The sequence below is a fragment of the Pygoscelis adeliae genome, unplaced genomic scaffold (assembly GCF_000699105.1).
Source record: "Pygoscelis adeliae isolate BGI_AS28 unplaced genomic scaffold, ASM69910v1 Scaffold127, whole genome shotgun sequence".
Classification (NCBI taxonomy): domain Eukaryota; kingdom Metazoa; phylum Chordata; class Aves; order Sphenisciformes; family Spheniscidae; genus Pygoscelis; species Pygoscelis adeliae.
In genome coordinates, this window is record NW_008825208.1 from 3426597 (window position 1) to 3439567 (window position 12971).

At 42.4% G+C, this 12971-nt stretch overlaps 1 protein-coding gene across 1 annotated transcript in view; it reads left to right on the plus strand.

Annotated features, from left to right (window-relative positions):
• Positions 1–11512, plus strand: part of MOB3B (MOB kinase activator 3B) — a 76492-nt gene extending 64980 nt beyond the window's left edge. The window contains exon 3 of the mRNA XM_009328991.1: positions 11426–11512. Within this exon, the coding sequence (XP_009327266.1) occupies positions 11426–11512 (87 nt within the window). The remainder of the gene's footprint in view (positions 1–11425) is intronic.
• Positions 11513–12971: the final 1459 nt, after the last annotated feature.

Consider the following 12971-nt stretch of genomic DNA (forward strand, 5'->3'; position numbering starts at 1 on the left):
AAATTTAATTTTAGTAACTGGGAGGAAGGTACAGTAAAGATGAGTAGTATAAAGGTTAGAGCAGGAGGGACTAAGTGAAGGTCTCTGTTGCATCTAAACAGTGTCCAGCAGTGTGGCTTGCTTTTCACACCGGACTAACACAACATTTTTTTCCAATACTGAGTCCAACTTAACTAACACATGTATGGACAGCCTGGAAGGATCCATTGCAGTAAATCAAGTCTTCTATGCCAAATATGCCCTGATAAGAGGCTTTCTTCTACAAAAAAAAGTTAAAGCAATACTTAACAGAGAGATCACAAGAGAGAGACAGCTGAATAAATGGGAATCGAGTGAAACACACCTATATATTCTGTGCCTTCTAATGAATTTTGCACATTTGTGTTATTGTGAAAGATTACTCCTTCCCGAGTAAGTGCTGAACCCTGTTGCTGCCTTCCCCTTCAAGTGAGTTAGGTATGTTTACATCTTCTGAGACAGTATCAGAAGCAAATCTTGTAGAGTATCCAGTGATTGGAACATTTAAAATAGAAGGGTAGCAGACACTAAAGAATAACGGCAAACCTTTTCTAGCTCATATTGTGGTACATTCCAATTTGCTTGCCTGCTTGCTTAAAATAGGGCTTGTAAATGTTAGTGATCACGTCCTTGCTGGGACAAAGGGCTTTTGTCTGTGAACATTCAGTGTAGCTATGGCAGAGGCTTTTCTGCATCTTTAGAATTTTGCAAGCAGCATTATCCTTTGCTTTCAAGGGGATGAACTGAAATGTTCCTACCTCCTTCAGTGGTCTTTGCAATCAGGTTAATTTTTTGGGGATTGGAATGCACACACAGATAATGTCTGGCCTGATGGCACTTTTGCAGGATGTGACTAGCTTGCGGAATTCATTGCCACAGCTACTGCTGAGCTTAGTTGCCTCATTTTACATATCAGAAATGTTACATCTTTGGAAGAAGGTACGTGGTACATGTGGATGACATGGAACTGCCTGGAATTACAATATACAAAAGGGTTTCTTATACTCCTACAAAGTGCCTGGGCTGTTGCACTGTTGCAGATGGAGCTGTAGCCGATACAGTGCTCTTGAATTTCACTGTGGTCAGTTGCCGTCTGGTGTACTTATGGCTGGGCAGTACTGCAGTGCTATATTTTAAAGATTAACATGAAGTTGCAAATATATGGAATTTTGTGCATAAAGATCAAAGTCAATATACAAATTGAAAAACATGGTATTTTGTGCATAAAATAATTTATTCTTCATTTTATTACGCTACTTACCATATGCTGTTTTGGGTCTATTCACTGTAGCTCAGTCTGAAGATGAAGCAGAATTTGTTCCCAGTTACTTTGAATTATTTTTGAATAACTTTTTTGTGAATGCATTAATTTTGTGAATGCAAAACTTATCTGTTGGAGTATTTTCCTTTTCTAAAACTGTTTTTCATAAACTCTTGTGTTTCCTTTTCTGCTACAGCACACTGTATGAGGCAAAGGCGGGAAATGCAGAGTTGAACCCTAGAGTATTTGTGTTTGACCTGGCCAAAATTCCTGTAACGGGAAAAGCCCATTACAACCCAGGAGCTGAACCAGCCACAAAGAAGTGCAAAATTTACCTGTTTTCATTGCTTATTCTGCTGGGGAGAACATGGAATTTGCTAGGTGATGAAATAAACTTCCTCCAAATGGCAGGGTTTGGCCTTCGGCTGAATATCTCCCGACAGGTACCCTTGCTTCCACTGCAGGGATATTCAGCCACAGCCTGGCTATCTCATGCCATTGGCCATTTCTCATTCTCCTGTGCCTGCTATTTGATATCCCAGTAAGAATATTGTCTGGAACATGGCATCACTACGTAAAAGTATCATATTACCCCTTCCCATAGAGGAGAGAGGGGCGGCGTCCTGTTGGATCTCATGTTTAAGGATTCCAGCTTCATCAGTAATTTGCTCGGGGCCACGTCTGGACAGAATCGTGTTTTGGTTGTTAATTGCAGGTCCTGATTTATGTGATTCCTTGAGATACATAATGAGAACTGAGTTTAAACGTGATTGTATGCAGAGGCACCAATTTCACCTACTGAGAAAAACTTTCTACCTTATCTTAATTATGTATGTTCCTAACCATTCCAGCATTTCACATGGTTCTGGGATTTGGCGGGGGCAGGAAGGGGTTGTTGTTTATGTTTGTTGTTTGGGGTTTTTTTAATCGCCTTTCTAGTCTTTCAATCAGGTCTTGTTTTTGTTGCCTAAAAATTTTTTTTTTAGTCTGGTACTTAAGAGATGCTATTAGCGTTAAGCTTCAAGGCAGTATAAGAGGGATCACTTCAGCTGACTGAGACACAGTCAGCTTTACTTCAGAGTGTGAAAGGTTCCTGTGATACCAAAATTGCCTTCAGTGATTAAAGACTTAATGGCTTTCGTTGATTGTCTCTGTAATAAGGGATTTTGTAATGAACTTCTACTTTGTGTGAACGTAGACTAGTGTCACTGTAGTGACAAATGTAACATGAAACAAGCCTTAACGTAACCTCCCTTATGTTTTATGAAGGATGGAGTCCCAGGGTCTATCAAAGGGGTTTTTTTTTACTGATACACAGCAGTGAAATTGATGATTTCCATCAGATTTGAGAGAAGTTAAAACTCTAGTTTTCTCCAAGAACTCAAGCTCTAAGCAGCAAAACTTACACCAGACAAGGTACTTAATTCTCCTGATGAATGGATTCACTAAGAACAAGGCAGGGAGAGAGGAGGAACACAGCTAATGTGTAACTCTATGGGGACCTACAGACAACTACTCAAGACACGCAGAAACCTAAGGGGTAAATATTGTCCCACTGATCATGTGCAAGAAAATTCCTGGGGCTCTGTGGAAAGGACACAGAGAACAATACCCTTTGTAGTCAGGGAGCCACCATTACAAAGTCTTTATCAACAATAGACTAAAAGGGTCTTTTAGCACCTTTGCACTTTGGGTTAATAAATTACACATTCTGGAGCCCTCTCTCAAAAAGCCATTCCTCCCTTTCACTTTTTACCTTTTCTGCATGTTCTTCAGGTTTCTCACATTTTCCAGGAGTGAGGTCTCAGAGCTGGCCTTCTGCCTTTTAGTCTTCTCTTCGCTTCCCCAAGGACAATGTCATTACAAAAAGTAGCTTTCTCACCTCTCTCTGTGCCTCCAGAAAGGATACCTCTCACCTACGCCCTCTGAAGAGAGACACCAAGGGTTGGTTTTCCATTATCCCTTCAGAAAGGCAGAAGCAGAGCCGGAGGTACCTGCAAGCACTGCAAAACCGGATGCACTATGTATAAAACAGGAATATGCTTGCTATTATATAACGTGCTTTAAGTGCTTTAGAAAGGGGATAACACTGGGGGACCCAGTATAGACAAGTGGTCAGTGTTCAGACGTTTTTTCCTACATATTGGAAGAAATTAAAGACATCTTTAATAATTATGGAGACTATTCCAAGGGCAAAGCAAGCCAAATCAGTAGTAAGAACCTGGTAGTGGTATACATTTAAAACTAAAATGATCAAACTTGATTTTTCATGTATTTCATGCTAAATAGAGGCAATGTTTTTCAAGGTTTAGCCAAATAAGTTGGAGCTATTAAACTAGTTGTTTCTTTTCTGTTTTAATAAGTTTTCCTGTTTTAAAGACAGATATAATATAATAAAGAGTTATAATATTATTCTCCCAGGGAAAAAAAATAAGTTACTTGTCCAGTCTAATACATGCGTGTGCATGTATGTACGTGCACGCATATATATACATATATATATACACACACACACATATATATGTGTGTGTTTAGGTGGGGATACTGATGTGGAAGTATCAGTGTGTGTATATGTTCACTCCTGCTCTTCCCCACAGAATACATTTTTTTATTTTGGTAATTTTTAAGGGGAATGCATCTTCCTAAGAAATAAGTGGTTGATTCCTTTTCCTCCTCCATGCATCAGTGCTGTTTGGTATGTTAATTTTTTTTAATGATGTCAGATGTGTCTTAGGCTCTTTCAGTTCTGTTTGTTATTAAATGTTGGTTCAACTGTATGGGAAGAGAGACTGACACTAACTGTTGTAGTCATTAAAAGAAAAGGAAAGATTACTTTCCAAATCAATCCTAGTGGATGAAGCAATGAAATCCAAATATGAATAAAAGAAACATAACCTTGCAGAAGTGTTGTGAAGTTGTTTGGGATCTAACTCTTCAGCAAGAAAAATGCATGTGGTTTTCATACCGCGGGGTAGAATTTCCTGGCAGGCTCACAGGACTTAGAGGTGAGATCCATTGCTGCCAATGCACCAACTTCCTCAGCCCTCCCTGGCACTGATGCGACACCAAGAAAAATCTACCAAACGTCACGCTAATGAAAACTGGCCAGCCTCTCACCGACACCAGCGGGATCGGACTAGCCATGCAAGTAGCCTTTCTTTAGCTAAGCTGGCCTGCTAGTTCTTGCCCGTCAGTTCTTCGAGCTTGGGTAACTCATGGGTTTCATCATGTTCTTCAGCTGGTTCCTGATGGGACACTCCGAGACAGAAGGGACATGTAAGTAGCACCGAGCCAGTTGAAGGCAAAGTTTCATCTCCTAAACACAGAACTAGAGTGTCTTGGTTAGAATTAGACTGCCACAGAAGGAAATGGAGGTCTAATAGGACAACAGAAACTATAATCTCCAGCATATGGACTTACAGCTCATTGGACTGTTCTCTTTGTCCTTTGGCCTGATTCCTAAAACATATATAACCGTGTGTGTATATATATATGCACTATTATATATAAAGCTACTGCATACTGAATATGAGTCAGTTACGGAGCTTGAGGGGAGCAGGAGCATAGGGGTTAAGAATGGATGCCTACTATGTAAAGACAGCACCCAGAGAAGAAGAGCTGATGCTGGACTTTGGGTGTCTCTCTCTGATGGTGGGGAGGAGCTGAAGATTAGAGATGCTGGAACTAATGGAGTAACTGGAAAACAGCTGCTGAGGGAAGCTAAGGAATTTGGCAGAGCTGAAAGAATCCTGATGGCAAAGGTAGCAGGAAGGTTCTCTGCGTAGCATGTGTATATCGGTACACGAGAGGGCTGTGCCACCATTCAGAGGACCCTCAACAGGTTGGAGAACAAGGCCAACAGGAACCCCATTAAGTTTAATAAAGGGAAATGCAAAGTCCTGCACCTGAAGAGGCATCAGTATGTGCAGGGGGACACCCAGCTGGAAAGCAGCTTGGCAGGGAAGGAACCTGGGAGTCCTGATGGACTGACCATCAGGACCGCTGACCCAGCTGACCATGACCCAGCAATCTGCCCTCATGGCAAACAAGGCCAACAGCCTCCTGGGCTGCTTTAGAAGGAGCGTTACCAGCAGGTGAAGGGCTGATCCCTCCCCCATGCTCAGCCCTGGTGAGACACGCCTGGAGTGCTGGGTCCCCTCCTGGGCTCCCAGAACAAGAGGCAGTACAGACTGGAGCAAGTGCAGAAAAGGGCCGTGAGGATGATGAATGGACCAGAGCATCTCTCACACAAGGGGAGGCTGAAAGAGATGGGACTGTTTAGCCTGGAGAAGGCCCATGGGAGATGTTATCCATATGTACAAATATTTAATACGGATAGGGAAGAAGACAGTCAGACTCTTCTCAGTGGGATCCAATGACAGAAGCAATGGACACGAACTGAAGTACAGGAAACTCCTCTTAAACGTAAAGAAGAACTTTGTGACGGTGGTCAAACACTGGAGCAGGTTGCCTAGTGAGGTTGTGGGGTCTCCGTCCTTGGAGATATTAAAAAACTGGACACAACCCTGAGCAACCTGTTCAAAGTGACCCTACTCTGAGTATGCGGTTGGACTAGCAACCACCAGCAGTGCCTCCAATCCCAGTGGTGTGGTGGGCCCACGATTACAGCAGTGTATATAGGCTTTTTAGCCTGCCACTGTCAATTTCCCCATCTAGGCTAGAAGAGACCTATGCTGTCAGGGAAAAGAGCTGCAGTAAACTCTTCCCTCTCCAGCTCTGCTGCATGCCTCCCTCTTTTTCCCCAGCCTGACTCCACAGAGCAATGAAAGCTGAACAGCAAGTGGAAGGCACCTCCTGGGTCAGCAAAGGAGCAAAGCAGCAGGGGAGAAGTGAGACTGGCTATTACATCCCACACACCCTGCTAGACTGGAGAAGGTGCCTCAGCTGTGTCCTTGCTACTGGAACTGGGACAATGATTGCCTGCTGCTGCACAATATGATGGCAAAGCAGGATTCAGCCTCCCTTTTCTATTCCATACTGCTCTTCACAGTCCTCAGAGCCAGCACAAAATAAAAGTGAGGCAAACCCAGCAGGCCACACAGTGAAAAACAAACAGATCTGCCTGACTGAAAACTAGTTCTGACATACAACAGATGGACCTCATGATCTGAGCCCTTGGATTGTACTTAATACGTCACAGCAATTAGAGCAATTCAAGTAAATTGACTGGTCATCTGAAGGTGTCACCACCTGGTGCATGGATTTTGGTAAGTGGAGCCATTCTGGCACCATTAGTAGCAGAGTAAAAGCCACACATTACTCACATCCCTAAAAGCCATACTGTTGGTAATTACTAACCATTCACTAATAAATATGGCACAAGGGGTAGCAGTAGTTAGGAGGGGAGATGGCATCTCATTGCACAAATAGTAGATCAAGCCCCTCTCCTTCTGTAAGGCAAATTATATCACATTCTAACGGTTAAACAGAAAAAAAAAAAAAAACTACAACAAAACCAAAAATAGACCATTCTAAAATTTGGCATTTATATTGTATCAGCAGGACTTGTGCCATGGAGTCCTCCTAGAGCACTGCAAAATCTTGTCAGGCTAGTCAGCTCTGCAAATCAGGACACTTTTGTTTAGTTCAGTGTTAAGCACCTTGTCATGTTACTTTCTGCCTTAAAATGGGCAACTTCTATCAGCTGGCAGTACTCGTAGGTGTCATTGCTGTTCATAGCAAAAGGCTGACTTCTAGGAAGCGCTATCGCTCTCACCAAGCGAGGGAAGCAGTTTGCTGAACACACCCACCTTCCTGTGGATGGAGCCACAAAACAGCAAAGTGGCTGGGAACCCACTGGACTTAGCTGCATCCTTTATTGCTGGTAGCCTCTGGCTCAGTGGTGCTGTCATTTTAGACAAATCATCGCACAATTTGTTTTCTACCCAGTGGCGTCCATATTCATGGGGGAAAAGAGAGTTAGGGGATGCACTGGTAGTAGCAGAATTCAGGCCCAGGTTTGGAAGACCTCCTCAGTCTGCAGTTAGGTCTAAGGTCAGCTGTGAGTGTATCCAAGTTTTGTGCTGGCATGCTGCACTGGAGTGCATTTTACTCACAGTCCCCGAGTCTTTCAGGCTCTCCTGGGCTCAATCTGTAAAAACCATCAGATGTTTCCACAAATTGTTCTGCTCTGCTCCCAACAGACAAGTGCTTAGTAAACTAAATGCACGTGCACTTTATACTATGTTAACAGAAAAAAGAAAACCAAATCACTACCTGTTTTAACTTCCTGAGACTTTCTCTTAGCAAATGATCAGAGAAATACGCTAACAGTGCAGTCTAGTAACTCTCACTTACCAGTAGTTTCAGTGACACACATATGTAAGACCTGCAGAGTTAAGCCCAAGAATTGTCACCTGCCCTCCCAGTTGCCATCATAATAACCATATTAATACTGTGCCCAATTAATCTGCCTACTTGCTTGATTAATTTTTAAGTAGCTATGATGTGATTCCTGTCTCAAACAACCTGAATGCTCCTGCAGATGAGCAGGAACTGTGGTAAAGCTGCTACCTTAGTCTGACACAGCATTTTGTTGCTATTAGCTAAGATTTCACAAGGTGATTTCATTGGGTGGACCTACATGAATCAGTCATTATGCCAGCCCATTGGAAAAACCAATTCCAAAATACAAAGTACAGCAGAGAAGAAACGTATCTTAGCAAAGAAGAAAAAACAAACAAACAAAACAAACTGATAGGTTTACTCTGCAGGCCTGGAGAGTGATGTCGAAGGTCAGCCTGTACTGCTGTTTTGACACTGCCACTTCAGGTGCTGGGAAACACAATGTCTTCAGTTTGTTACTTCTGGTTTGTGGGGTCTTGCATTTCCACAAGTTGTCATCATGGAAGCTGGTCTCTGAAAAGCGATCAAACTACTGGAACAAGAATGTAACAAAACTCAAAACTCACACCTGAATTCAAAGGTCTGAAAGTTTGACCTCTGTAAAGCAGGTGGTATAAAAGCCTTACTGCAGCAGCTCATGCATTAACAGACTGGAATAACAAATGGGACTGAGCTTTATTGCCGTTTCCTGTTCTTGGTTTGGAGGTGGTTTTGCAGGATTCAAAGTGGACCCGATGCATTCATTCAAAACACTCAATTGTTCTAACAGGTTGGCTGTTCCCTGAGGGTCTGTGGCCCAGCCAAAGGCTCATTATTAGATCCAGCCAGGATTGGTTATGTGCCACCTTCAGAAGGATGAAAAAAGCTGCTGCTTTGCTCAAAAGGAATGAGAGAGGTACAGAGCAGAGCAAGCAGCAGCACGAGAGAGTAAAGGAGAAAGCTTTTTGTTTGAACCAATAAAAAGATAAAAGACCACAGAGAAAGCTAAGTATGGTGTTTAACCTTTCCTAGTGCAACAGCTGGAAACTGTTACCGATTACTCTTTTTCAAGTGGAAACTCTAAAATAGTATTTTTTTTATTCTTCTAATTCCTACGTGAATATTCAAATTTCAGGTATTGCCCATGTACTTTTATATTTAAAGAAAATGAAATCTGAATGTCTCTTCTGTAGCTGCTTTGACTGTCCAGACATCAAGCACTTCAGGTTGAGTTTTCTTGCGGGGTTTTTGGGGGTGTTTTTTTGTTTTTTAAGTGTCTGTGCTGTACTGCCTCTGGCCTTCTCTTCTGAACTCAGGGTGATGTGAAAAAAATGAGGACATGTCCAAATCCTTTTATCTTGTTCTTTCCGTAGGCTCAAGCCATAAAGCTTTTTTCTTGGTTGTCAAACCCAAGTTCATACAAGCAAATTCCTAAAATCCTGCTCAGAATAAAGCTATAGCAAGGAATCAGCATTCTAGAAATGGCACTGGAGCTGCCAATGCTTAAGGTTGCTGTGTAATCGCTATATAGCTTTTTAGTTTTGGGATGGAAAAAGCTGCATTTTCTTTCAAAGTGAAATGCAACATACTGTGTTTTCAGATTTTAGCTAAAAATCTAGTTCTGTGATTGATGAGCATGATAAAATAGAGCTAAGAGTTTTCTGAGCAGAAATTAGTTCATAGGTTAGTATGAAGTTCCTCACATTATATTCTGTTCTGGGTTTTTGATTCCTTCTTTGGTTTTTTTTTGTTTTTTTGGTTGGGGTTTTGTGTGTGTGTGTGTTTGTGGTTTGGGTTTGGTTTATTTTTTGTTAGTACCTCCTCTGGTACTTGTTTTGGGAAAAATCAAGTAAAGAAAAATGACATCATTTGGCCCGAGAACATCCTCCACAGGCAGGAGGTACTATCAGCTCTGGTGAACGCTCAACTCATCCCCTTCTGGAGCACTCAACAAGGGTAAAGAGAGGAAGAGATAGTTGTAAACAGAATATATATTTATGTGTGGAACGTAATGCATTTTCAAAGGCCATGACAGGGAATTAATTTTGATGCTGTAGCAACGCTTATTCATTAAGATGGCAGGCAGTGTAATTATTTCTTGAAAAATGAAAATGGAAGAGAATCTGTGATCTATGGCGAAAGGAGAAAAGCAAGTAATAAGACAATTAGGTTGTTGTAGATCAATTGCAAGACAGCTAGGAACTAGTATCCTGAAATCAAACCTGTTATAGGTTATCTGTATAATACAGATGTACACATCTCTCTTAATTTTCACTGTATGGAAGCAAAATAGCTACATAACCAATCTAGATAAGTTCAGTGTCCTGTTCTTAAAGTTGGAAGGTGGTTTAGGCCATGTAAACAAGCAAATGTCAGTTTTGAAAATAATTTTGGACATCCTTAATTAAGGGACAATTTAAATCTGATGTTGTGCTACTTCAAGCAGAGACCTAAATCGCATCTGTCTGCTACTTTTGATACCAGTACCTTCTGCACGAAAAGAAAAGGTACCTCAGAATCCACTTTGTGACTACTATCCTGTCATTTATTGTTTGCCTGGCACACTGGCTTGGCTGGCCTCAATGCTCCAACAGCATTACTGTAATAATTAGTACACACTACACTAAAGTACAATCATGTTACTTTAGCTTCAGTTATGGCAGATCAGATGCACAGGAATATTGCCCATTTGTGTTCTCCAGCAAGTCAGTAATTTAAACAGCAGTGAAGATGCTTATACAGGTATTTTACCACGCATTTGCAGAAGGTGGTACACTCCAGGCTTCTCTGACAGCATCACTTGGTGTCCATGAGGAGGAACGTGGAGGGTACTAGTCCAGGGGCTGGACAGGCACCAGCAGCACCACGATGTGCAAGCCCTTGTCAAGGAGCAACTCCCCCCTACAGCAGGCCAGGTCAGCAGATGGGGCACCCGTCCTTGTGGCAGAGAGACTCTCACACTTCCTCCCAGTGCTGCTGCAGGGCTCAGGCTCTGCTGGCTTGCCGGCTTCATTGGACACAGCTCTGAGCCCCTCCGCTGTTGTTCGGACACTGAACCGGCTCTGTAGCTGAAGATCTACAGGTGGAGCAGGAGTGGTTGTCCTGGCGCAAGAAGTCACCAGCTCCCAGCCTTCACCATTGAGGGACTCTCCATTTCCCAGGTTGATAAGCACAGACTCTGCCTGCCCCTCCTTTGGGACAGCTGGGTGTTCAGGCTCTTATTTGGACATGATCCAGTTAAGCTCTTTCTTGACGGATCTGAGACTGTGCAGCCTGTTGGCATTCTCTTGCTGCTCCTTTACTTGGCAACAGAGATCCTCCAACAGCACACACCCTGTGTGAGCAAGGGCACCATCACCCCCCCACGGCCTCAGCGAGGCCCCAGTCCTCTGCACCGCATTCAACCCCATACCTGGAGACCTGCATCCTCTTACAGGAGTCCCATCAAGGTCAAGATCAGAAGCAGTTGCTCCAGTGGGTGCTCAGGACTGTGACCGGTGGTGCGTCACCACCGTCACTGAGCACACATGCACGGCTCTCAGCAGAGTTCCTGCATCCTTCTGCACAAAATGTTGTGCAAACTGCTGGACCTCTGGGCTCCCTCTGTTAGCTGCACTCGTTGAATTGAAGTGTTGAAAGAGCATCACACTGATTCCAAGGCAACTTGCAGTGTAAAGGGGAAGAATAATTGGAATCTAGTGGCTTTGGTTTAAACATTGGCAAGGTTGGTTTTTTTTTTCCCCTTCTCTTTTTTCCCCTTCTCTACATTCATCATCATAACCTTCTTTTTCTTCCATTCAGGTTTCATCCTCCCCGCAGCAGCAATACAAGGAGGATAAGGAGGAGTACTCCAGTTTGGTGATACACCACCATTGGACCGTGGGGTAAAAGATTGTTGATGACCATCCAGAGTTCCTTGTTACTTCTTCACCTCAGTCCCCTTCCTCCAATATCTTCCAAATGATGTTTTAGATGTCTGGTTTTTTTCCATAGTCTCCATTTCGCCATGTGTCCAGTTCTGCTAACTCAACCTGTCAGCTCAAAATCACATTTGCTCATGTCTTGCAGCACAAACTTCCTGGTAGCTCTTAAAGTTGCTTGATGTCCCTGTTCGTTAACTAGTCAATCAATCACTTCTAGGCGACTTTGAGTATGAACCCTAATTTTCAGTGCAATCACGCTATACTTAATCATAGGGCTCCCCTTCTGTTTAACTTGAATTCCTTGTGGACGGATCTGTGCACTGCCTGCAATGACTGTGTATTGGACATGAATTACCGCATGCAAGTCTCCTCTGTGTTACTCCTCCCACCTGTAGTGACGGATTTATCACTTGAATACAGTCTACCTCAGACAGAGGTTGAACCTTTCTGTGTCTCCAGAGAGAGACGCCCTTGTCTCTGATGTTAAAAAAGACATGTCATATTTTACACCAAAAAAGGGTTCAAGTGCTTATGTCCGAATGTAAGTTTGAAAAAGTAGTGACCGTTACAACCAAAACTGAATGCCTCTAGGAAGGGCAATGGCTGTGAGATCACAATTCATTTTACTGAGCCAAAAGCCATTTTACTGAACTGCCAAAAGCTACAGACTGGATCTGTATGTGCCACACCAGAAATGCTCTCCCTTCTCATCTTAAATGAGAATTAATGAGAATTAAATGAGAAGGATTTAAATAAATCAACTTTATAATGTGAGTAACGTGGGTCAACAGTAAGTCAGCTTATGTCAGTGTTGATTAAACTAAGTATTTACAAACTATGGACTACTATTCTCCTAGTATAATTATATCGCTCTCAGCCTTTGGTTTTTCTTCATATTTTTGTTCTGCAACACTCTTCCCTTTCAGTGCATACTTTTTCATTTACCTTTTAAAAACCTGACTTTTCTTTCTGTAGTCAGCAGAGGGAGCTATGTCACTTACTTATGTAAGACCACAGCGGTTTGTGCTTTGAATCTTCTTTTTTCACCTTTTTTGAGTTCACATAAGCTAGAATGATTCTCATGCCTTAAAATGTCTTTAAAAGGCTCTGGCACAGTGGCAGTCACATAGGTAGTTTGACAAACTGTTACAGATCAGGAATAGGATACCTTTCCTAGGTTTTTCATTTAAAGTGAACCATGCCAAATAATGCAGTCTATATTCTGCATTATCTAAACAAAGAACATCGTATTTTGAAGCAATGAAGTCTTTAAAGAGTTTAGACAAAATCTTGTAACCAGAAACATGTGTTTGAAACAGTTGTAGCTTACAGTCAAGCAAAAATGACAGGTGAGAACTGAAAGTTGTGTTGAATCTTACGTTGGCAGATCGAGTCACAGGATGTATGTTGCAATAAGACTCTTC